We start from the raw sequence: 27613 nt of genomic DNA on the forward strand, positions 1-27613 counted from the left end.
TCATTAGCTTTTTACTAAATACGGGGAAGAAGTTAGGATGAGAGAACATTAACAAAACAAAACAAAACAAAACAAAAAACAGAGTAAGGAAGGAAAGAACTAATATAAGACACCTTTGAAATGCTGCCAGCCCAGTATGAAAAAACTATTTGCACATGGTCCCCTTCAACAAGACAACTGGAAGCAAATATGGCAAGAACCATGCAGGTTCCAGGCATATTTCTAAACAAATGTTAAATGTTCATCTTCAGAAATAGCCTTGGAAACTGGGGTGTATGAAAGGGTTGGTGGGAATCAGTCATCTATAACATTTCTATGACCAGAACAAGCCATCTGGTTTCCTTGACCAAATTCAAAATAGGACTTGTCAGTGTGTGGGTCCTGACCTTTGAAGACTGCTTCAGCTCTTACAGGGATACAAATGTGCTGAGCAGGACAGAATGAGTAACCAGCTGTGTTGTGGGAAGTGACTCGGCACTGACTGGTGTTGGCTCGCATAGCACTACGCATGGGAGGACAAGGGCTAGGCAGAGACTGAGAAGCTTTGGAAAACTAGACAGGCCTGGTCATGGGTGAAGGATAAAACTGAAGCTAAGGCAAGAGGGTAGGGAAAAGGAATGTCTCACTGCGTGACTCATTCCACCTTATCTCACTTAATCTTCATAACTAAACCAAAAGCTTGGCATAATCATCTTTGATAGACACAGAAATTGAGGCATAGAGACACCGGGTAGAGCCTATATTCACACTTGGGTCTGTCTTTCTTCAGATCCCTTTCAGTCCAGGACTGATGCTACCCATGCACCCGCTCAGCTTAGGAGTATAGCATTAGCCAGAGAGGAGACCCCAGTTGCACATTCCAAGAACCAAGCTGTGGTTCTGTCCACCTTGCTATGTGTCTTTGGGCAAATCATTTCTCTGAGCCTCATTTTTATCATTTGTTCATTGAGAGTTAGAGCCAGGTGATCTTTAAAATCTCTTCAAAATCTGAAATTCTAGGATATTTGGTAAGAATTTTAAAGACACTACTTTGTTCTTTCCTTCCCCTACTTTATTACAACCCTCAACACCCACCCACATGCCCTCTCAAGAAACAATGTGTAAAGCATCTTTTTATACTATCCAGTTTGGAAAGAGAAGTTTGACAAAGAGTAGAGCCTCTTTAGGGACTGTATCACTGTTGATACACTCAGAACTACATTATCTCCCTCCACATTTAATGTTTCCTCTTCTTTGATTTTGTCAGGAAAACCCACCCCCACCCAGCAAAAGAGAATTGCCTTTTCTTCCACAATTCGCTCTTTTTAAACTCTATCTCAGGGTTTCAGTTGCCCTAAAGAACTCTATTCAGCATGTAATTGGAGAAAATATAATGGAAATATTGAAATAAAAATAATACTCTCCCTAATATATTCATTTTAATTGTTCCTTTTCTTCTCACCAGAGTGAGTGGGAGGTAATCCCTTCTATTTCAGTTACCTCTTCTTTAAATTACAGGGATTTATAATGCGCTATCTTGTGAACCTAGGGTTTTCCTTTTTATTTTTTCCCCAAACTCCCTAATATTAACACACATCTAGTTTTGAGTTAAATCATTTACTATTTCTGATATACTTAATCATAAGTCAAAAAGCAAAAAGTACTCTGCTTGTGATCCAGGCATTCTTATTAAGTTCTTTTTATCAAACTAAAGATTAATGGAATGCATTGCAAATACAGACCTGACAAAAAAAAGCGAACTTTCATGAATGGACACTAAGTTCTAGAGACTATGGAGAGTTTTTATGAAAAGTGAAATAATTAAGCAGTAATTCTTATAGCTAAAATATTTTGGGGGGGTGCGGGTAGCTTTAATTCTCATGATAACATTGTAAGATACATATTACTAGCTTCATGTTACATGTGAGTAAACAGAGACTCAGAAAAGTTACATAAATTGCTCAGTCACCAAACAAGTAATTGATGAAACCAGGCTGCTAAAAGTTGGCTCCAGAAGGAGTGATCAGCAAGAAAAGGGGCATTACTGGGGAAAGAGTTTGTCCTCTTCCAAATACCCTATAACAATTAACCTCAGGAACCATCTTGAGAGACTCTTAGCAGTCTTAACTCCAAGACTGGACTCTATCCCTGACCACTTTGCTAGAGACATCTCCCCAGGCTTGGAGACCTTGGGGCCCCCTAGCACACCCGCATAGTTGGCACCTGCCAGATTATAGGGGTGGATGCCTCTACCAAGCAAGATCTCTATCAGATAGGACAGCAAGACCCTTTCTCTGGGAAAGGTTGAAAATACAGTACCTAAATCATATCAACAGCCTGTACTCTGATGCAAAAGAGGCACATGTGTGCTGGTACACATATACACACAACATATAGATACATTACTGACTCATACATTACTAACTAATACCCACACATACCACATACACCACACACACACACTACATGGGAAAACAAAATATAATAATCAAAAAGAGATCTGACTTCATATACTGCTGGTGGGAATATAAAATAGTAAAACCACTTTGGAAAAAGTCTGGCAGTTTCTCAAAGGGTTAAATAGAGTTACCGTGCAATACAGCAATTCCATTCCTAGGTATATAACCAAGAGAAATAAAAAAATTTGTGCACACAAAAACTTGTACACAAAAGTTCATAGCAGCATTATTTATAATAGCCAAAAGGTGGAAATAACCAAAATGTTCATCAACTGATGAATGAATAAATAAAATATGGGATAATGATATAATGGAACATTATTTGGTCATAAAAAAATAAAGTATTGATACATCCTAAAATATAGATGAACCTTGAAAACATACTAAATGAAAGAAGCCAGTCACAAAAACCACATATTATATGATCACATTTATATAAAGTGCTTGGAATAGGCAATTTTATAGAGATGGAAAGCAGATTAGTGGTTGCCTAGGGCTGGGAGTTGGGGAAAGGGCAAAGGCTGCTAACAGGCACTGGTTTTTATTTGGGGCAGGCAAAAACATGAAAATGTTCTAAAATTGATTTCAATACTGGTTGCACAACTCTAAACATACTAAAAACCATTAAATCAAACACTTTAAGTAAGTAAAATCTACAATTCATAAATTATATCTTAATAAAGTGATTACTAAAATAAAAGAAAGATTTGATCAGACCCAGATCTAGTTGACACATATAGAAAGATTACGAGAGTACAAACCTTAAATTCATTAGTCTTCCTAACATCGATAATTTGAGCAATTGTGGACTCAAGAAGAATATGATCTGCATAAAAGGACTACAGACAGCCAGAAGGCACAGCTATAATGATTTTTGTTTTGTTAATTATAAATAAATTTTAAATTCTGAAAGCAATCATATTCATTAGTTAATATTTTGCAAATAAAAGAAAAGGAAGGACACCAAAAAAATATTTAAAATATCCAGATAAACCACTACAAATATATTTTTATACACATTTTATGTGTGTGCGTGTGTGTGTGTGTATGTATATATATATATATATATATTATATATATATATATATATATTATATATATATAATATATGTATATTTAGGTTCTTCTTCTTTTTTTTTTTTGTCTTTTTTTTTTTTGTGTGACCGGCCGCACCGCGCTCAGCCAGTGAGCGCACTGGTCATCCCTATATAGGATCCGAACCCGCGGCGGGGAGCGCTGCTGCGCTCCCCACGTGGCACTCTCCCGAGTGCGCCACGGGATTGGCCCAGGTACATTTAAAAATATTCTTTTACAATATGATATTTAATGATTTCATCTTATGATGTACCAAATATACTTAATCAATCCCTACTGATGGGCATTTAGATAATTAATAATTTTTCCGAATTATAATGAACACTGCCATGAACATCCTTGAAAACAAATCTTTGAGCATATCTCTGATTACTTCTTTCATCATCACAAATCTGAAGGCCCCATTCTAGCAGAGCAGCAGGTAAATGTCAGCTCATATTTTGACTTCATTAATCACAGTGGAAATAAATGGTCCTTGAAAATCCCTGGTCTCTGTTCCTGGCCAACCAGTTAATTACCTGAAAAGGTAAATGCATGGCCCCAAATAAATCTAATCAGATCTAATTCTAATGTTTATCAGTTAATATTACCTGAAAGGCAATCCAAGGTGCTTATTTGTAACCAAAAAGATTTGTAGAGGCCTCAAAGAAATAAGTTAGATCAGTGAATAACCGTAACAACAACTGAGGCTTAGAGACCAGACTGAATAGGGCTAAGGTTTTGAGCTGGACTATAAGGAAGAAAAGTCAGGAGATAGAATGAGCATAAAACTTCCTCACCAGACAGAAGATGACCATTGGAAGAACAAGGCATTCCCAGTCACAAGGAAAGGTTAACACCAAGGAGCACTCCAGAGCATCTGGTCAGTGAGAAAGACCAGAAAGTCTTTAAAAGAGTCTTTTAATTAAACTAACAATTAATTTACTGAGCACCTACTTTGTGCTAAGTACAGTTCTAGGTACTAGAGATACGGAAGTGTTTTATTCAGCAGTGGATAAAACAAAGGCTAACCTCATGAAGCCTCCAATCCAATTAATCTAGAAACAGAAAGTTAAGTTTTCAGTCCTAATCAAGAGTATAAGTTGCATCTGGCAATATTTAATATTGTTCAAGGCTTCAAATTTTTTTAGAGAATTTATTTTTTAATTGGAATGTATTGATTGTATGTATTTATGGGGTACAGAGTTATATTTCAGTACATGTACACAATGTGTAATGATCAGATCAGGATAGGTAGTAATTCATCATTGCAAAAACTTATTTCTTTGTGATGAGAATATTTAAGCTCCTCTCTACTAGCCATTTGAGAACATACAATAAATTATTGTTAATTATAGATACCTAGCACTGCTGTACACCACAAGAACTTATTTTTCCTATGTAGTTGTAATTTTGTATCCATTAACCAACCTCTCACTATCTTCCCTCCCCCCTCCCCTTCCCAGCCTCTAGTAATCACAATTAAACTCTCTGCTTCTAAAAGTTCAACTTATTATTATTTTTTAGCTCCCACATATGAGTGAGAACATGCAGTATTTGTCTTTCTGTGCCTGGGTTATTTCACTTAACATAATGTCTTCCACACTCTTCCATATTAAGGCTTCAAATCTTAGAGTCCTTTTACATCCTATATCTCAGTCAATCCTTACAACTTGGTTTTCTCACTGTAAAATAATAGTACTGGCTTCAGAGTGTTATGAGGATTAAATAAATTAACAAGTGTAAACCACTTAAATTAGGGATTGGTATGAAATAGGTGCTACATAAGTGTTAACATTTATATTACAATAACCATTGGGCAGAAAGCAGTAGTTTCCCTGTTTCATTGATAAGGGAAGTAAAGCTCAATGTTATCAAGCAATATACTACAATAATAATTTTCACTATTTCTGGACACATTACTATGCATCAGGTGCTTTTAGTAAGTTGCTTCACATACATTCTATAAAATCTTCAAACCCATCCTGAAAGGTAGGTTATTCTTATATACATTTTATGTGAGAAAACTAGGACTCAAGTCAGTGTCAACTGGATATTGAACCGAGCTATACTAGGTATATATTCCATTTGCCCTCTTATAACCACTTCACACCCTTCTCTACCCTCCTCTCTGTTAGAGGTAACTGACTTCCATGAATAACATCAACTATATTCTATGCTTCTGGCTTCTGGTTAGGTCCTGACAATGGGGAGTTCTAGCAAGAGATCAGAGTTAGGAAGGAGGGGGAAGTCAGAGTATTAATTTCCTTGGATTCCTCCCTGTGAAGTTACCTAAGGCTGGCTGTCTCTCTTGTTAGAAGGTCACTGCTGCTCTCAAAGTGGTGCACTATACACATCTTTTTCTTTCCAGGTTTCAATAACCCCTCTCTCCTCTAAAATGGGTGACAGTTTTAATGACGCTACTATCCCCAGGTTCTTGCACTATTCCTTGTGGTTCTGCCACCATGGCCCTTGATACAAGGGCCGTTTGTAAATAATCCTTCCTCAAATTATCATAATTTAGGTGTGCCATCTATTTTGTTTTGGAGCCCTAAATGAGACACAACCCTGTGAACCCAAGAATCTACATATTCCCATTTGTTTCTTCAGCCTCTCATACATTTAAAAGGTGCTGGTGCCACTTTGAGATGTAGCACTGTCTCCCCAGATGTAGAAGATATGAGCCCTAGCTGGCTGGGGAATGATTTCTCAGCATCCTCTGGCTCCTCTTCCTTGGGAATCTTCTTCCTCAGAAGGTCTAATTTCCTGAGGTCTGGGTCATGAGTCCTGACAGAGACCCTATGACCAGAGTGTTGGGAATGTAGTCTGGAGCTTTTCAGTTAGTTTTACCCACAGAATTTTCCTCCACGTGTTCTTTCCCCGTTTAATTAATAAGAAATTTCTCTGAATGTCTGGCTTAAGGCCATGTAAAGTCCTGATTTGTAGTACTTGCCAATTACGGTTTGAAAACCAGCTCACAAAATTCCTGAAAATATACTAATCAGTTCCTACAAGCCAGCAGGGAGTAGCTCTAGCACAATCAATGCCACAGGTGACTGGTATGGCATATACATGTCCATCTGTCTCATCTATTACTAAGAATTTGACTTTTGCTCACAACCTCTATTTCCAACTTCCTCTTACTCTTTCACTCTCACTTTCTCTTCTAATCTCAGTAATAACCTGGTGATCAGAAAGACAAGGTATATTCTATCCATTTTACTAAGATGAAGAAATTGAGCCCTAGAAAAGTGATGTGGTTCCTTTCAAATCATATTAACAAGTAATTTTTCAAAATCATTTAACAAATTAGTATTTTATTTTTAATAAAGATTAGTCTGATTTTTCATAAATATAAATGTAATTGTGTAATTTCTAAAAATATTTAAAAATCTGTAAAGAAATAAAAATCTACCACAATTCTACCATTTAAAAACATCAGTTAAAATATTATATGTGTGTATTTAACATAGATGTAGGTTTCATACAATTACAACAATTACATATAGTTTCCTACCCTTTTTACTTTACATAATATCAGCATTTTCCCATGTTATTACAAAATGCCTGGAAACTATTTTCAATGGCTGCATAATATTACATGTTGACTCACCATAATTTACTTGATCATTTCCTTGGTTCTGGATATTTAGGTTAGTGCATGTTTCTGTCATTATTAACCACCTGTAATGAACACCTTGGCACACAGATTTCTCTGTAAGATGGATCTTTTTTTGATAATTTAATTCTCACAGCAGCACAGGCAGGACCAGGTCTCTGATTTTTAGATTCTTATTCTTGATCTTTTTCTACTGCATCTTCAAACTCTTAAAATACTAAATAAATTACATGATTATTTGAATATAATGCCTTATAAGTTTTCATGTAAATGTTCAGGTTTTCTTAGCTATACCTACCTGTGGTAGCACTTTTAAATTTAACCTAAATGCAAACTATAATTTTGTAAGAAAATGTTCAAGGGTAATTGGTAGTGATATTTGCATTAATGATAAAACTGATTAAAGTATTGGACTATGCCAATTTGTTTCTCATGGCCTGTGGTTTTATCATCTCAATGTTAACATAGGGTCTTTTCCTTGTTCTATCTCTAGACTTGCCTCCCTGAGTCTTCATTTCTACCACTTCACTCAGGAGTTGGGTAGCCAATTTGTCTTAGTTTTCCCAGCAAATTCCCAATTTAGAACTAAAGTCTTAACTCCTACATGTTGGGAAAATCCATAGTTCCAGGCAAACTAGGCTGGTTGATCACCCTGAGTCAGGAGTGGGTAATGGAAACAGCATAGCTAAGGGTCACATAGATCTGGGACAGAGTCCTGAATCTTCCCCTCACTAGACCCTTTTCTGAGCCTTGGTTTCTGCACTTACCAGAGGTGATAATCTCTGACTTTCCTGCCTCCTAGGGTTACTGTGAGGATATGATGATGCAAAATCAGTTTGTAACAATAAAGTACTGTGCAGACTGTTTTATATTATGGAAAAATGTTGGAAGGCCTAGGTCCATATCTAATCATTACACAGTATTGGAGTCCTTAAACAAATACTTCTCTGGTCTTTATCTGTGTGCAACATGAAGACATTGGCTCCTTTCTTCTGGGATGTCACTGATAGCAGCACATGCCACAAACACGGTGTCTCCTCACTCATACCCTGTCCAGTCTGCTGTGAGAGTTAGAGAGAATTCAAGCAGCACAATAGTAGAACGCCTGTATTATTTGAGGTTAACAAACGGTAGCTACTATTTGTGTTGCTGAGGATAGGAGCTACGATTTGAATTTGTATTCAACTTTTTGTTTGACTGCAATGCCAGTGCTTTTACCCGGCGCCAAGCTGTCACATTTTCGCTCCTTTTCCTGGAGTAAAGGCAAAGGGAAGCAGTGTGACAGCACTGAGGAGTGATGGGCCTATAAGTCAGTCCCATGTGGGCCCCAGGCTCTGTTATGTACTTACTTGCTGTATGATTTTGGGTAAGTCATATATCTTCTTCTGGCTTCTATTTCCCCATGTGAAAGACTGTGGATAATAATCTCTATTTTATATAGAAGGAGGAAGGAAGTAGTGTATCTCTTTTAAAAACAAAATTTGATTTAGATTATTGATAAGGGAAGCACAGAAAAGTACATCTGCTCTTGTGGAGAGGGAGCCTACATCTTCTCTGGGTTTCTTTCCTGCCCTGTGCCAGAATTCTCCAGGCAGTATAATGTGAAAATCATTTAGGTTGGACAACTTCACTATGTTCAGTGTGAAGAAATGGTGGACAGAGAGGTTAAATGATTTACTTCCGGGTCATTCCATAAGCTAATAGAAGACCCAGAGATGGAATACAGACCCCAGTCCATGTTATTCCTTCCTTGCCACTCTATTCCTGCATGCCTTTTTCCTCAGGTTACATTATCCATTCTGGATACATTTTAAGTAGTTCTTACTTTTGTTACATCTATGACTTTATAAGGCCCCTCCCCATGTTTCCCCAAACCCCACATTCAATCTCTGGGAAACTTCAGATCCTTCTGGGCTTTTTGACATTCTTTAAAATATTCTTTTACTTTTTGTGGGGAAGGGAGGTGGCTTAAAGTAATGTTGGCTTTTTTATGTTTTGTTTTGAGGTAAATATATATAGTCATGAATTTACAAAAAAAGTACAGAGAAGTCATGTGTCCCATTTACCCAACCCCCCAAAGTTTCCCCAAAGGCTGCATCTTTCATAACTATAAAACAGTATCAAAACCAGGAAGTTTACATTGGTATAATAAGTGTGTATAGTTCTATGCTATCTTTTCATATGCAATCACCACCACAATCAAGATACATAATTATCTAGATATCACCACAAATACCTCCCACGTGTGATCCCTTTATGGTCACACCCATCCCCTTTTCCCTCACCATCCTATTACTCTATGCATATAAAACCTATCATAGTCTACGGGTAATGAAATTTACCAGTCCAAGTAAGGTGTAGAAACCTGACCTCACTTTAAGTCCTTTTATATTCCCACATATAATTGTGTTAAATGTTTTCTTGACATACACTGAGAACTATATCAGACAATGTTATAATTTTTGCTTTAACACCAAACATATTTAGAAAATGCAGGGGAAAAAAAAGAAAATTCTATTGTATTTATGCACACTTTTACTTTCTTTGTTGTTGCTTCTTCCTTATATTCCAAGAGTCTCTCTTTTATCTTTTCCTTTCTGATTCAAGAACTTCCTTAAGACATTCTTTTAGAGTAGGTCTGCTGGTAACAAATACTCTAAGTTATCTTTCATCTGAATGTCTTGATTTATTCTTCATTCTTGAAGGATATTTTTCCTGGATATAGAATTCTGTGTTGACAGTTCTTTTCCCTCAGCATTTGAAAAACATTGTACCACTTTTTTCAGGCCTCCATAGTTTCTGATGTGAAGTCTACTATATTCAATTTCTTTTTTCTGTAGGTAAAATGTGATTTCTCTCTCACTGTTTTCAAGATTCTTTTTTGTCCTCAGTTTTAAGAAACTTGATTATGATGTTTCTTGGCATGGATTTCCCTGGATTTTTCCTGTTTGGACTTCACTTAGTCTCTTGAATATACGGGTTTAAGTCTTTTGCCAAATTTGAGAAGGTTTCAGCCATTGCAAACATTTTTTTTCAGTCCTCTCTCTTTCTCCTTTCCCTCTGAAAGTCTAATGAAATGAATGTTAGATCTTTTGGTGTAGTTCCATATGTCCCTGAGGCTCTGTTCATTTTTCTTTAAAGTCTGTTCTTTTCTCTGTTGTCCGGATTGAGTAACTTCTATTGTTCCATCTTCATTTATTCTCTCCTCTGTCCTCTGTCCTCTGCTGTGGAGCCCATCCTTGAGTGGGCGGTGGAAGTTCAGACTTCCCTTGTGGTCTGACACCATGAAAAAGAAGAAGGGATTCCTTACCACCCAGCAGAAAAGAAAGTCCCTGTTCCCTACTTTTCTTTGATATTGCTCAGTTGTGAGGAGGGGTTGGAACAAAGATGAATGTCTAGGTTTCCACTTGTCCTTTCTTGGTGAGTGTAGATGTGTAGGTGCAATTTTTTTCGTGGTGTTTGGATGGAGTAGGTGATAACTCTCTCACAATAATCTATTTTGCTAGACTGTGCCTTCCTGTTTAGTAAGAACAGTTTCTTGGGAGCACTTGGAACTTTTTGTTTTGTTTTTTAATTTTTTTTAATCCGTGCCCATTGGCATTTCTTGGTTTCCAGCTTCTCCAGTAATCATTGCAACGTATATGAGGAAAAAAGGAAACCCAAGGAAATTATACCACATCATTTCTCAGGTCTTGAGAAACCTATCCAGTTTTCCCTCTTCTCTCCATACTTGAGTCTTCCACGTTTGTTTCATAAATAGTTTGTATAGTTTTTAGCTGTACTGTACATAGGAAGAAGTGTATCTACTCCATCTTGTCCCTGAACAAGATAATGTAATGTTTTAACTTTTCTTTTTAATGCATAAATACATCTTTTATCTTTTTGAAAACTTGCTTTTGTGGTACTACATTAATGCCAATATTCTTAAGACACAAAACTTAAGTAAAAAAAAAAGCAACCACTAAGTACCATTTTACAGCTTCTAAATCAGCCATTCTTTTCAATGCCAATTTTTAACACTGTCCAAATTGCTGAAAAATTGATACGCTGACAGAAAAATGGTAGCTTTTTTTTTTTTCTGAAACGGTATTTGTTAAAATTTTTTATTTATTATTTTATTTTATTTTGTCAATATACAATGTGGTTGATTATTGTGGCCCATTACCCAAACCTCCCTCCCTCCTTCCTCTCCCCCCTCCCTCCCAACAATGTCCTTTCTGTTCACTTGTCTTATCAACTTCAAGGAACTGTAATTGTTGTGTCTTCTTCCCTCACCCCCCAGGTTATCTGTGTATTTATTTATTTATTTTTAGCTCCCACAAATAAATGAGAACATGTGATATTTCTCTTTCTGTGCCTGACTTGTTTCACTTAATATAATTCTGTCTAGGTCCATCCATGTTCCTGCAAATGGCAGTATTTCATTCTTTTTTATAGCAGAGTAGTATTCCATTGTGTAGATATACCACAATTTCTGTATCCACTTATCTGATGATGGACATTTGGGCTGGTTCCAACTCTCAGCTATTGTAAATAGTGCTGCAATAAACATGGAAGAACAGGAATACTTTTGACTTGATGATTTCCATTCCTTTGGGTATATTCCCAGCAGTGGGATAGCTGGGTCGTATGGTAGATCTATCTGCAATTGTTTGAGGAACCTCCATACCATTTTCCATACAGGCTGCACCATTTTGCAGTCCCACCAACAATGTATGAGAGTTCCTTTTTCTCAGCAGCCTTGCCAGCATTTATCATTCACAGTCTTTTGTATATTAGCCATCCTAACTGGAGTGAGATGGTATCTCACTGTGGTTTTGATTTGCATTTCCCGGATGCTGAGTGATGTTGAGCATTTTTTCATGTGTCTGTTGGTCATTTGTATATCTTCCTTTGAGAAATGCCTATTTAGCTCTTTTGCCCATTTTTTAATTGGGTTGCTTGTTTTTTTGTTGTAAAGTTGCTTCAGTTCCTTGTATATTCTGGATATTATTCGTTTGTCAGATGTATATTTTGCAAATATTTTCTCCCACTCTGTTGGTTGTCTTTTAACTCTGTTAATTGTTAGCTTTTGGCAGAAGCTTTTTAGTTTGATATAATCCCACTTGTTTATTTTTCCTTTGGTTGCCCGTGCTTTTGGGGTCGTATTCATGAAGTCTGTGCCCAGTCCTACTTCCTGAAGTGTTTCTCCTATGTTTTCTTTGAGAAGTTTTATTGTTTCAGGGTGTATATTTAATTCTTTAATCCATTTTGAGTTGATTTTAGTATATGGTGAGCGGTATGGGTCTAGTTTCATTTTCCTGCATATGGATATCCAGTTATCTCAGCACCATTTACTGAAGATGCCGTCTCTTCCCCAGTGTATAGGCTTGGTGCCTTTGTGAAAGATCAGATGGCTGTAGGTTTGTGGGTTGATTTCTGGATTCTCTATTCTATTCCATTGTTCAATGTGTCTGTTTTTATGCCAGTACCATGCTGTTTTGGCTATTATAGCTTTGTAGCATAAAGTCAGGTAGTGTTATGCCTCCAGCTTTATTTTTGGGGGGTCAGAATTGCTTTAGCTATGCATGGTCTTTTGTTATTACATATGAATGTCTGGATAGTTTTTTTCCATTTCTGAGAAAAATGTCCCAATGGTAGCATTTTAAATTGGTGAAATATTTTTGAGAGCATGCATAGCAGATGCTTACAGGCATTAACCCTGAAGTCTCTCCCTTAGAAGTCAATTCTAAAAAATAATTTAACAAACCTAAAAAATGTATAAAATTATAATCTACTTTACAAAAAATATGTATTATATCACAGTGATAGGGATATAATACAGTAAATTGTGACATATCAGAACATTAAAAAAATAAAATCTCCAAATATGGTATGATGAACACTTGGAGAAATATAAAAAATTTTGTTTTTGATATAATCTTAAATGAAAAGAGCAGAATAAAAACGGGTATGTACATTTGATTGTTCCTGTGTAAAAATGTGCCCAAATAAACAAAAACTAAAAAGAAAGATATAAAATTAAAAATAATTATTAGGTTTAGTGAAAAGATAATGGATTAACTCATTTATTTAACAAGTACTCATTTATTTGAGTACTTACTCTCTACCAGGCACAGTTATAGATGCTAGGAATACAGAAGTGAATAAAAATGATAAAAATCCTTATCTTCACGGTAATTACTTTCCAAAGAGGAAGAGATAGCTAATAAAATAAATAATATATTATTATTTGTTGGGTAATAATAAGTATAAGTGCAATACTTTTTTAAAAAAGCAGAAAAGGAGAATAAGTATGTGTAGGATCAAGGGATATAATTTAGTTTCAAATGTATGACATTTTATTTGCTTTACAAAATATTAATTGATGAGTTTATAATTTTTAAACAAAATATTAATTTTTGTTTGTAATAGTAGGGAAAATACCCATTATTTCAGAAAAGATATGATTAAGTTTAAAATGTTAAGATTTTTTTGAGAGCTGCTCGGCCCACATGCCCTGTGCCACCTGCACCAGAGCAGGTAGGCACCACCACGGGATTCCCAACCTAGGACAGTGCAGACTGTGTAGAGAGGCTCGAGAGCCACTGGACCCATAGGACCCTGAGACACCCATGCTGGAGCAGATAGGAGCTGGCATGGGACTGCCACCCCAGGCCAGTGTGCACCACCCAGAGAGGCCCGAGAGCCTCTGGGCCTACACAACATGAGCCACCAGTGCCAAAGCAGATAGGAACTGCCACGGGACCCCCAGCCCATGCCAGTCCCTGCAGCCCAGAGAGGCCTGAGACTCTAGCCCACAGAGACCAAGGCAGCTGCACCAAATTGGCAGTCCCTGCAGGATCCTAGACAGACACTAGGCTCAAACAAGTGGACCGTGAAATCCCATGACACAATGACTAAATACCAAAGGAAAGATACCAGAAATACGAAATACCAAGAAAGTACAATTCCACCAAAGGATAATAACTCTCAAGCTCTAGATGCCATAGAACAGGAAGTCCTTGAAATGTCTGACAAGGAATTTAGAGCAACAATACTAAGGAAACTAAATGAGATACAAGAAAACTCACCCAGACAACAAAATGAAATGAGAAAGGTATATAGGACCTGAAAGAAGTAATGTACAAAGAAATCAATGCCCTGAAAAAGAATTTAGCAGCGCTTGCAGAGATGAAGAATTCAATTAATGAAATAAAAAACACAACAGAGAGTTTAACCAGCAGGCTAGAACAAGCAGAAGATAGAAGTTCTGACCTTGAAGATGGGCTGTTTGAAATAACACAGGCAGACAAAAAAAAAAAAAAAAAAAGAATTAAAAAAATTGAAGAACATCTAAGAGAGATAACAGACATTAAGCACTCAAATATCAGAATCATAGGTACTCCAGAAGGAGAGGAAAAAGGAAATGGCATTGAAAACGTGGTCAACTAAATAATGGCAGAAAACTTCTAAGGTAGAAGTAAAGACACAGATCTTCAGATTCAGGAGGCTCAAATATCCCTAAACATATTCAACTCAAAAAGGTCCTCTCCAAGACATGTTAAAGTCAAATTGGCAAAACTCAAAAACAAAGAGACAATCTTAAAAGCTGCAAGAGAGGAGCATCAAGTCACCTATAAGTGAGCTCCAATCAGACAACATCAGACTTTTCATCAGAAACCCTAAAAGTCAGAAAAGAATGGGATGATATATTCAAAATACTAAAAGACAAAAATTGCCAGCTAAGAAATCTTTAGCCGTCAAGTCTATCCTTCTGAAATGAACAAATAGTATATTTCTCAGACAAACAAAAACTGCAGGAGTTCACTACCTCACAACCAGCCTTACAAGAAATTCTCAAGGGAGTACTGGGTTTGGTACCAGAAAAATAACTACCACTGCCACAAAAACTTAAGAAAAATCAAAACCCACTAATAAAATAAAAATGCCAACAATGAAGAGAAAAAAAAAAGCTTATTTACAACCAAAGGAACCAACAAATACGGAAGACAAACAGTAAATCAGAAAGAAAGGAACAAAAGATACTTAAGACATCCAAACAAAAATCAATAAAATGCTAGGAGTAAATCAACACCTTTCAATAACAACTTTTAATGTAAAAGGATTAAATTCCCCACTCAAAAGACAGAGACTGACTGACTGCATTAAAAAGGTGGACCCAACTACTTGCAGCCTTCAGGAGACTCACCTCACCTGTAAAGACACACATGGACTAAGAGTGAAAGGATGGAAAAGGTTATACCATGAAAATAGAAATGAAAAACGAGTTGGAATAGCTATTCTTATATCAGATAAAATAGACTTTAAACCAAAAACCATTAAAAGAGATAAGGAAGGCCATTATATAAGGATAAAAGGATTTATCCATCAACAATACATAACAATCATAAACATAAATGCACCCAATGTTGGAGCAGCCAGATTTATAAAGCAAACACTATTAGGCCTAAAGAATGAGATAGACACTAACACCATAATAGCAGGGGACCTGAAAACCCCACTATCAATATTGGACAGATCATCTAGGCAAAGAATCAACAAAGATACACAAGATCTAAACAACACCTTAGAACAATTGGACTTGACAGATATCTACAGAACATTCCATCCAACAACTTCAAAATATTCATTCCTCTCATCAGCACATGGAACATTCTCCAGGACAGATCACATGTTAGGTCACAAATCAAGTCTTAACAAATTCAAAAAAATTAGAATTATTCCTTGTACTTTTTCAGATCACAATGGATTAAAATTAGAAATCAATAACAAATGAAATTCTGGAAACTATACAAACACATCGAAATTAAACAACATTCTACTTAATGACATATGGGTCCAAGAAGAAATTAAACAGGAAATCAAAAAATTTCTTGAAACTAATGAAAATAATGACACATCATACCAAAACCTGTGGGATACTGCAAAAGAGTACTAAGCAGGAAATTTATCGTATTAAATGCTTACTTCAGAAGAATGGAAAGACAAGTAAACAACCTAACACTTCACCTTAAAGATCTAGAAAAACAAGAACAATCTAAACTCAAAGTTAGCAGACAGAAAGAAATAATTAAGATCAGAGTAGAACTTAATGAAATTGAAACCCAAAAAATAATAAAGAGCAATGAATTAAAAAGCTGGTTTTTTGAAAAGATAAATAAAATTGACAAACCTTGAGCACGTCTAACTAAAAAAAAGAAGAAAAAAGACCCAAATAACCAAAATTAGAAGTGAAACAGTGATATTACAACTGATATCTCAGAAATACAAGGAATCATTAGAGACTACTATAAACAACTATATGCCAACAAATTTGAAAATCTGCAGGAAATGGATGAATTTCTGGACACACACAAACTACTAAAACTGAGCAAAGAAGACATAGAAAATCTGAACAGATCAATAACAATAAAAGAGATTGAAGCTGTTATCAGAAGGGTTCCATCAAGAAAAGCCCAGGACCGGATGGGTACACTGCAGAATTCTACTAAACCTTCAAAGAGGAATTGATACCAATTCTCTACAAACTATTCCAAAAGATTGAAACAGAGGCAATTCTCCAAACTCATTCTGTGAAGCAAACATCACCCCGATACCAAAACCAGACAAAGACACAACAAAAAAAGAAAACTACAGGCCAATATCCTTGATGAATATAGATGCAAAAATGTGTATGTTGTGGTTCAACATACACAAACCAATAAATTTGATACACCACATCAATAAAATCAAAGACAAAGACAATATGATCATCTCTATAGACAATGAAAAAGCATTTGACAAAATTCAACATTCATTCATGATAAAGACTCTCTACAAGTTAGGCATAGATGGAAAATATCTCAACATAATTAAAGCCATATATGATAAGCCCACTGCCAATATCATCCTGAATGGGGAGAAGCTGAAAACTTTTCCCTTAAGAATAGGAACTAGACAAGGATGCCCACTCTCACCACTCCTATTCAACATCGTGTTGGAAGTACTAGCCAGAGCAATCAGAGAAGAGAAGGAAATAAAGGGCATCCAGACTGGAAAAGGTGAAGTCAAACTGTCCTGTGTGTGGATGACATGATCCTGTAAATTGAAGACCCTAAAGCCTCCACGAAAATACTCTTAGAGTTAATAAATGATTTCAGCAAAGTTGCAGGACACAAAATCAACACACAAAAATCAGTAGCATGTCTAAACTCCAACACTGAACATGCAGAAAAAGAAATCAAGAAAGCTAGCCCATTTACAACAGCCACCAAAAAAATAAAATACTGAGGAATAAAGTTAACCAAGGATGTGAAAAATCTCTATGAAGAGAATAACAAACCACTGCTGCAGTTAGAATGAAGTCGATCTCTTTAGTTTGACTTACAAGGTTCACATCAACTTCACTCCTATCTCTCCAATCACTTCCTCCTTAGAATGCCGAGCTTCAATCACACTGGCCTTTGCCTGTCGGATATGTAATGTTCTCTGTCATCTCTTGTTCTTCAAATACATTCTATTACTTTATACATATCTCTACCTGCTATGAACTCCCACCACCCATCATATCACTAAAGAAAAAAATATAGAAAATCTAAATGCCCAACGATAGGGATATGATACAGTAACTCCTACTCATCTTTCATCTTTCAGCATAAATAGCACTTCCTAAGGAAGGCCTCTTACCTTGGAGTAGATTTTCTTAAATGCTATATAGCATGATGAATAGTTTCCATCGCATATTGAATTTCCCTTGTGTTATAAGTTATCATACTTTACTAGAGTTACGTATTTACTATTCAGCCAGTAGGCTACAAGCTATGAGAACGGTAAACATATCTCTTTTTGTCAGTGTTATGTTTTAATGCCTTGCATAGTTCCTGGTCCATTGTTAACTACTCAGTATTTATTGATAGGCAGAAGGAAGGGAGGGAGGGATGAAGGAGGGAAGAAAGGAATAATGTCCACACAATCTTGGGTGATTGAGAAAAAAAGAAAAGAACTGGTTAGGGAATTGGTTTAATTAATAAGACACTTGAAACTTTAAAAAGTATTTATACATCCATTTCACATTTGTTTCTTATAACAACTCTGTGACAAAGTATTTTGCACTTTCACAGTGAGGAAACTGAGGCTCATAAAAGAGGTAGCATGGCTCATCATGTTATTTCTTCCACTTGGAATTCATTTCCTTAATTTTGTTCATGTCCCGTTCCTTGAGTTCTAGTTGAAATACCAGCTGCTCCATACAGCATTCCCCTTTCCCCCCCATGGTCCTATTAGTATCGTTTTCTTCTTCTTCTCTAATCCAACATCATGCTTTATATATATATCCCTAATATTTCTTAACACAGTGTTCCTTATATTGTACCTATTTATGTTTGTGTTTCATTTCAACCTCTAAAAAGAAAATCTTTAAGGATAGAATCTGGATCAGATTCATATTCATCACCCCAGGATGTAGCAGAGAGTAGATGCTAAATAAAAATTTGTTAAATAGAAGCCCACCTTCTAAGATTTAGTCCAACCTCCTCAATCTAATGGAAAAGCTAATCAGAGAAGTGATTTCAGATCTACCAGTGGCTACACAGCAGCATGCTAAGTCCCTGATTCTTTGTGCCCTCATCCCCATACATGAAATATGGAAAGAACAGTGAACTTGGAGTCAAGAGATTTCTGGCTGGTGCCACCACTTACTAGTTGTGCAAATACTCCTAGCTTCAATTTCTTCATAGGTGAAAATATAGATCTCAGCCTTTTTATAATGCCAGTTCCCAGCAGTGCCTAGCACATGGCAATCTATGTTTTGAACACTATTAAGAAATATTAATGAATTATGATTTCAGAAACCTGATGCTACAGAGCCTAACCATAATCACTAATAGGTCTAACGTGTAAACAGAATTAGAGTAAATTAAAACAGGCGGAAAACTTCTGAATCTTTCAGCTTCTCCATTTGATGCTAGGTATTCTGACTTTATCTCCTCAAAGCAGAGCACCCTTGAGTGGCCATATATTTACATAGTGGCTTTTCAGTTTTGTCTTTTTGTTCATTTGCTTTTTATAACAAATTGATTACAAGGCCTATGCTAAGACCTGAAGGTCTTAGGATCAGTTACAGCTCCCTGTGAAAGAGGTGAGGAAGAATGTTTGTTTCACCTTGAAAAGGTAAAGAAAGGTCGTTTTCCTAATTTGTTATATATATAATCCAGGCAGTTTAGGATTTTTAATGTTTGTACTAAAGTTAGAGTTTTTCCATGACTTATTTGGAATACCAAAGGAGGTAAAGCCCAAGACAAGTATCAGAAACTCCTTTTGTTATAGTGGTTGTGTTGGTATTGAGAAAGCTGGAATTAGGAAGAATTCTGGAGAAGATATTCTAATATTGGGATCTATAAGATATTTCTCAGGCTTCAGTTAGGCCATTGTCTAAAATTCTAAATAGCGATGGACTCCTTGGAGCCAGTAAAATCTAATATTCTGAGAGCTAAATAGTCATGGCCACTTCTTTGTCTAACCTTGAAACATTTAGGATAAGGGCTACTGGGAGATGGGTTCTGGTACAGGTAATTAACACGGGATGGAAGAAAGTCCTAGGCAGAGAGCACCATGCAGGCAGAAGGGATGCTCAGAATAAAATAGTAGAAAGGAGAATAACAATTATGACCTGTGGAGATTAGTTAATAAAAATTCTAAAAATAAAGTTCCCTTTGGAACAGATCTTTCATGGCATATTCATCCTGTATTCCAAAATCTAGAACAGTGCATAGCACATTAAAATGCTGAATAAAGTCCTATGAAGTAAACAAATATCTAAACATTCATCTTGATGAAAAGGGATCATGAAGCAATGTGAGTAGTTTTGTATCCAACATCTGGGGATAGTAAAATAAAAATTAGGAGAGATTAGATATACAAACAACTCGATTTGCTATGGTACCTTATTACTAACTGGCTTAATAGACTACAACAAACTTAGTTCTGAAACTCTAGGCTCTTTCAGAAACATTAGAGAAGCCCAATGACTAGATTGTGGCTGCTGCTGAGAGCCTGACAACACTGGATAAGAGCACTAACTTAATTTAAGGCATTATAAAACAAATGTAGAAACTCATTAATATTTCAAAATCTTGTCAAGAGCCCTGACATAGAGGACCCAACTGATAGTCCATGAGAAGAAAAAGAAAAAAGAAAAATGAAATAATTAAGGTCCAAGGATTTTCAAAAGCACAGGAAAAGAGAAGACCCCAGAACCAAACTCCTGGGAAAAGGGGATTGTGATTGTTGTTGCTGAATAAGATCCCAACACAGAACCCAGAAAAAGGCGTACAATGTTATGTTGAAGGCCCTCATGAGCAGATCAACTGTGATGCTCTCTTACCAGCAAGGTTTGAAATACTCATCTACACATGTCTCTTAACAGAGATATGGCTTCTATTATTATCTACTTGGGCTGGATTTGGAGACTCAAAGAAAAGGCCTATTCCTTGCCCAGACCTCACTGTCAAAAGGATATTGAGAGGAACAGCAGTATACTTGATTTGATGTAGCAAAGCAAAAAAAAAAAAATGTCTAGGGAGATATTTTTACCTTTTAATAATCAGTTTTCATTATCATCATCAAATGTCTACACTTTTGTAAACCTGAGCTTCTCAGCCTAGCATTTATAGAAAATTGCCAAGTATCATTTGTAGATAAAAGCATAATTCAATATTTATGAACTGCTATTTTTCTATACGTATAGACATTTGGAGACTATCTTCTCACTAGTCATTAAAATTTAAACAGGAATCAAAGCTAGAATAATATTAACAATTCCTTGCATTTGTATAGTGTTTTACATAATATTATTAATAATTGATGCCATTTATTGAGCACTTAGCAAGTGCCAGGCACTTTCATGTATAAATTTTCATAACAAATTCAGGGCAGTTAAACTATTATTCACTTAACACCTACTGTGTGACAGATGTACAATACTTGGTTTCTGTCTTTAAAAACTCTCATTTTGTTGCACTTAATTAGTGCTTAATGAATGAATAAGTGAATGGATAATGAATGAATGAACCGGTTGAAAAGGGACTATGAGTTAATAAAAGTAACACAGGATCCTCCTCTTTCTATTTATGGTCTTGAGAAAGTATTTAACTTTTTCTAGCTCCAATTTTTTCATTTTAAAATCTCCCTTGAAAAAATGTGAAAATAGTAATAGCAAATGTAAAGCATCTGACATAGAATGGGCTCTCAGTAAGCAGAGTAGTTATTATTATTACTACTATTATTGCCATCATCATCATCATTACTATTATTAAGCAATCCTATTCAACTCCCCTCCTCCTCACTACGGCAGAGACAAATAGAAATGTAACATCCACAAAACCACACATCTGTATAAAAACAACAAAAAAATAAGCAAAGCAAGAGAATCTACTAAACTGTAGTTCCCAATGTCCTTCTACGTTACTGTACAACATCTATGCTTAGGCGAGAAAAAAAAAAAAAAAAAAGAACTAACTTTAATTATACTTTCAAAGATAGCATGAAAAAAGGCAAACAGGTCAGGAAGTTTACCAAATAACACACTGTACCCTTCCCTCATAATAGAATGCTGATCACTCCAAGCATGTGACCATGTTCCCAACATTCTCAAAGAATAGTACCTGTAGCCCAGAAAATGGCCATCCAGAAACTAACATTCTTGTCAGTGAGAGTGAAGCTGAGCCCTAGCTGTACAGCAGACAAACTTGAGACCTGAGTCAAATTTTCTAACCAGAAAGGGATCTCATTCTGTGGGTCACTTACCATTTTGGTCTGCTGGTAGATTTCACCATAGGGGACATCCCATCTCTATAAAGACTCTTGGTTTTACTGAAGTTAACAATGTTGAAAATGACCCTCTGAAAAGAAAGAGAGAAGTTCATCATAAGACTATGCTATGCCACTTCCTAATAATTAAGACATGAAATAATAAGCAAGGTTAAAAGAAGCCATGTGGACTAGTGGCCAACAGTATAGTAAGGATACATAGTACCCATGGGGCTGGCTGGTTAGCTCAATTGATTAGAGTGCAGCCTTGTAACACCAAGGTCAAGGGTTTGGTTCCCTGTACCCAGCACTAACTCTGGAACCTGGAAGCTTGAGTTTTAATACCAACTCTACCACCATCAAGTTATGTGACCTTGCCAAGCTACTAAAGATCTCTGTGTTTTAGTGTTCTGATATGAAAAATGGGAAAAATAACAGTACCTATTTCAAAGGGTACTGATGGTAAGAAAATAGGGTAATATATGTAGTGTTTGGAACAATATATAGTACATAGAGAATGCTATGTAAGTTCCAGCTTATTATTAATTATGCGCACTCTTTCTAGGCTGACCTAGAATTTGATGGAAATAAATGATATTATCATTAAGATAACAGTAGTACATTTGAAATTCAACAACAGCAAAGATAATAACTAAGTACAAAATTGCAATTAAAAAATTTTCCAACTACTATAAGAGAGGAAGATAGGTTGTAAAAGAAAAGAGAATTGGGGTTAAAGACACCTAAGACCACTGAAATATTTCAAAGGAGAGATACATCATGAGGACTTGAGCAAGGGCAGCCAGGATAGGTGGAGAAAAGGGGAAGATTTCAAGAGGTGACCGTAGACTAGCCTTTCTATCCAGAGGCAGAGAAAGAGAAAAAAAACATCAAAATGCATGCATTATTTCACTCAACAAATATTTATTGTGTGAAGTATTAGTTAGTATTAAGTGCCAGGAATTTTGTATACTTTTAAAAAATTTTAATATTCCCCTATAACTACAACAAATAAATGTTAACATCTCCATTTTACAGATGTGGAAAGTAAGACTCAGAGAGGTTACTAAACCTGCTCAAAGTCATGAAATTAGTAGATGAGAGAATTGATATTTGATTCCAGGAGATAAAAAGATGAGATATCCATGCTTTTTATCCTTGAATTGTTCAATAAGTTTCCAAAATTCCATAACTCTAACTAAATCTGTGTTCCAAAGTAAGAGCAAAAAAGAAATATAACAGCAATTTTTCAAACCTTATAATTTTGCTTTGTTAAAGAGAGAAAATCAAAACCATGTCTTCTTGCCTCATGTTTGGGACTATTATAAAATGTTTAGTTCCATGCAGTAAGCTATTAGGAATAACTTGTGTTTTCCTTTCTCCTCAGAGACCCAGCTATTGACCCCATCTCCAGGCATTTCAGTTTCAGACATCCCGTCTGTCATTAAATTAAGTCATCAAGAATGTCCAAGTCTGCTCCATTATTAATAACCCAGACCTGCCTGTTGTCAGTTCAATTACTTCTCCCAGGGTTGTGGCTACTGTCTGACTTAAGGAAATCATTATTAAGGGGACAAATGGCCTTTGAACCTCACAGGGCTTAATCCCCCTTTTTTCTTCTGAGATTTCAGGTGTCAGAGTCATTTTCAGTGAACCTGGAAGCCATACTGCCCTTTCAGGGTCTATGTTATTGATAAATATAGGGAGAAAGCTAATAGAGAAATGATGTGTGTGTGAAGCTGGAATAAAGAAATAAGAAACAAAGTGGAAAATTTATTGATCATTAACATCTTACTACGTGCTTCGAAAACTTCCCATGTCTTTAAATGATATAGCAATATTATTTAGCTACTACATCAATAAAAAAGAGTTGTTTATTTTAGCCCAATGATAAAATGAAAACTAACAAAAGCTAAGTGGCTTGCCTCCCAAAATATCCCCAAACTATTAACTGGTAGAGCTAGGATGTAAACCTCAGGTGTTCTGACCACAAAAATCAGACGTTCTCTATGACAGTACATATAAAAAGTAATGCCATCTCCTATCATTTCTTGTTTGTGAATTTTTAAAATATTTTCCAGCCATTTATCAAGGCAGCATGTGGTATTGAGAACTGAGATATTTGGAAGGTATTTAAAAGTAAGCCATGCAGGAAATTTTGGCTTTTCATGTTTTACACTTCATCATCAGTTAGTCAAAATGCATCACAAGAAATGGCATCCATAAGGTAATGGTAACAGCAATAACAACTATAGTAACAACTAACAATTTCTGGACACTATGTACCAAATTCTGAATTAAGCACTTCATTCACATTATTTCAGTGCTGTGTATTTTAGAATAGCCTGGTTATAGATTAAAATCGTCTGGATAGCTTATAAAAACTATAGATGCTTGGGTTCCACCCCAAGACTTTGATATCTAATGCATTATAACAGTGTTTTTGTTGGTTATTTTTTTTAATGATAATAAATAAACTTTTTGAGACAAGAACTATTTGTTAACTCTTATTTTACAGATGAGGTAAGTGATTTTGAGATTAAGTAAACTGAGATCATATAACAAATAAGAAGCAGAGCTAGAATTTGAACCAAGTCTGTTGACTCAAGAGAATAAGATCATAGTCTGTCTAATCCAATACACCTACGATTCTCCCATAACTACCAAAAACCTATTTCCCATAAGTTCTCTGAGCTAATTATTCTTTTTTGATATTGATTGCTTACATTCAAAATTGGGATGGCAATAGTATCCTAACAAAGTTGTTACAAGAATCTGTGAGATTATATAAGTAAATCACCTGGCACATTACACCTAGCTCAGAATATGTGCTCAACATTTATTGAGCCTTTCCACTTCTCCTCAATAAAACCAGATCTTTTAGTACATTACAACTGCTTCCATTATTTCTTTTTTTCTTCTTTCTTCTTTAGATTTAAATTTTTAATCGGTGATTCTTGTTTCACATGGTGCTCTATATCAGAACTCTGAAAATAGTGACCTGTGTCATACTGGTAGGCAAAGAATGAGTTATACTTCTTAAGGAAACCGTGTATGAGGCCTGGAGCACTGCCCACCCTGACCAGGGGCTCCTGGTGCTATTGGTAGTGTGCAAGCTCCATTCCAGGTGTAGGACAAGGAAAGGTCCAATGTGGGTGAGATTATGGTGAGAGGCCTGTGTGCAGTCCTAGAAAGTGACCTTGATTCTCTGTCTTCCCATATATTTAATACTTTTGCCCAAACATGAGTAAATTTTCCACTTAATGTTATCCAAGCTAGTTGCAGGGACTATTCTAAATAGGCATGCACATTAGAACTTCATCAATATTTATCGATATTTTTTTATTTTTAAACATTTTATCAAAAGTCTTATCAGATTGGAAAGTCATTTAATTTTTTTCTTATTATAACATAGTTGATTGTATGTATCTGTGGGGTACAGAGTTGAATATTAATACCTGTGTGCAATATGTGATGCTCAAATCAGGATAATTAACATATTCAACATTATGTTATGTAATTGTTTTTCATGGCCCTTTGCCAATTCCTTCCTTACCACCCCCACTCCTTTTCCCTTTCCCACCTATGGTAACCTCAGTTCTATCTTCTCCTTTTGAAAGCTCAACATATTATTGTAATTGTTGTTTCTCTCTCTTTCTTTCTTTCTCTTTCTTTCTTTCTTTCTTTCTTTTTCCTTCCTTCCTTCCTTCCTTCCTTTTTTCTTCTTTCTTTCTTCCTTCTTTCTCTCTTTCTCTCTCTCTTTCTCTTTCTCTTTCTTGCTTTCGCTCTTTCTCTCTTTCTTATTTTTTAGCTCCCACTTATGAGTGAGGACATGTGGTAGTTTCCTTCTGTGCCTGGCTTATTTCCCTTAATATGATTTTCTCTAACTTCATCATGTTTCTGTGAATGGCAGGATTTCATTCCTTTTTTATGGAATTCCATTTTTTTTATATATAACACAGTTTCCTTATCCAGTCATCTATCAATGGACATTCAGGTTGGTTCCAACTCTTTGCTATTGTAAAGAGAGCTGCAGTAAACATGGGGATGCAGGTATCCCTTCAACATGACCATTTCCATTCCTTTATGTATACACCCAGAAGTGGAATTTCTAGATCATATGGCAGGTCTATCTGTAGCTGTTTGAAGAAACTTCATACTGTTTTCCATAAAGGCTGAGCCTATTTACAGTCCCAACAACAATGTAGGAGGGTTTCCCTTTCTCCACATTCTCACCAGCATTTGTTATTCTCTGTCTTTATTATATTAGTCAGTCTAACTGGGGTGAGATTATATCTCAGTGTGGTTTTGATTTGCATTTCCCTGATGCTGAGTGATGTTGAGCATTTTTTTATGTACCTGATGGCCATTTGTATATTTTCCTTTGAGAAATGTCTGTTCAGCTCCTTTGCCCATTTTTTTAATAGGGTTATTTGTTTTTTAACTGTTAAGTTGTTCGAGTTCCTTGTATATTCTGGATATTAATCCTTTATTAGGTACATTGTTTGCAAATATTTTCTCCCACTCAGTACGTTGTATTTTCACTCTTTGTTTCTTTTGCTGTTCAAAAGCTTTTTAGTTTGATATACTTCCATTTCTTTGTTTTTCTGTTTGTTGCCTGTACTTTAGGGGTCATATTCATAGGGTCTTTCAACAGTCCTACTTCCTGAAGGGTTCCTGCTATGTTTCCTTTTAGGAGTTTTATAGTTTCAGGTCTCATACTTAAGTCTTTAATTCATTTTGAGTTGATTTTGGTGTATAGCAAGAAGTACAGTTATAGTTTCATTCTTTTACATATGGATGTCTAGTTTTCCCAGCACCATTCATTAAAGAGGCAGTCTTTTCCCCAAAGTATGTTTCTGGAGCCTTTGTCAAAAATCAGTTGGCTGTCAGTTTGTAGGTTGATTTCTGGGTTCTCTATTCTGCTCCATTGGCCTGAGTGTGTGTTCTTATGCCAGTACCATGCTGTTTTGGTTACTATAGTTTTGTAGTATATTTTGAAGTCAGATAGTGTTATGTCTTTGGCTTTATAATACAAATCTTTCCATGAACCTTTTGAAGACCCCTTACATAAAAAGTAAAAGAGAAACAAGAAAAGCTTTAGAATAAATAAAAGAATCCATAAACATTATCAAACTCAAGAACAACATATGAATTTCAACAATGAACCTATAATCAAGAAAAATATAGAAAGAGCAAATTTACCTATATCATGAATAAAAAAAGAAACACAAGTATATGCTATTAAAAAGGTAAGAAGATATTATAATAAAAAGCTATTTTGCCAATGAATTTGAAAAATTAGAGGAAAAGGATGAAGTCCTAGAAAAATTAAAAGATATATTACCAAAACTGATAGAAGATATACAAAATCTGAATAGTTCTATTAAATCTACAAAGGTAAGTAAATATATTATTAAAACTTTCTCCATTAAAAAAAAAATGCCAAGGCTACATAGCTTCACTAATGAATTGTTCCAATTATGTAAAGAAGACAAAAACACCAATCTTACACAAACTATTCCAGATATTTGAAAGTGAGAAAACATTTTCATCTCGTTTAATGTGACCAACATAACCTTAACAATGAAATTTGAAAATGATATTGTAAGAAAAAAATTATATGTCAATCTCTTTCACAAATACCTAAATGAAAAATTAGCAAATTAAATCCACTGGGTTGAGGGGAAAAAGA

At 35.6% G+C, this 27613-nt stretch overlaps 1 protein-coding gene across 1 annotated transcript in view; it reads right to left on the bottom strand.

Moving 5' to 3' along the window:
* AGBL4 (AGBL carboxypeptidase 4) overlaps nt 1-27613 on the bottom strand; it is a 1343713-nt gene that overhangs the window by 765260 nt on the left and 550840 nt on the right. Inside the window, exon 4 of the mRNA XM_063105750.1 lies at nt 21916-22010. Within this exon, the coding sequence (XP_062961820.1) occupies nt 21916-22010 (95 nt within the window). The remainder of the gene's footprint in view (nt 1-21915; nt 22011-27613) is intronic.

The sequence above is a fragment of the Cynocephalus volans genome, chromosome 8 (genome assembly GCF_027409185.1).
Source record: "Cynocephalus volans isolate mCynVol1 chromosome 8, mCynVol1.pri, whole genome shotgun sequence".
Lineage (NCBI taxonomy): Eukaryota > Metazoa > Chordata > Mammalia > Dermoptera > Cynocephalidae > Cynocephalus > Cynocephalus volans.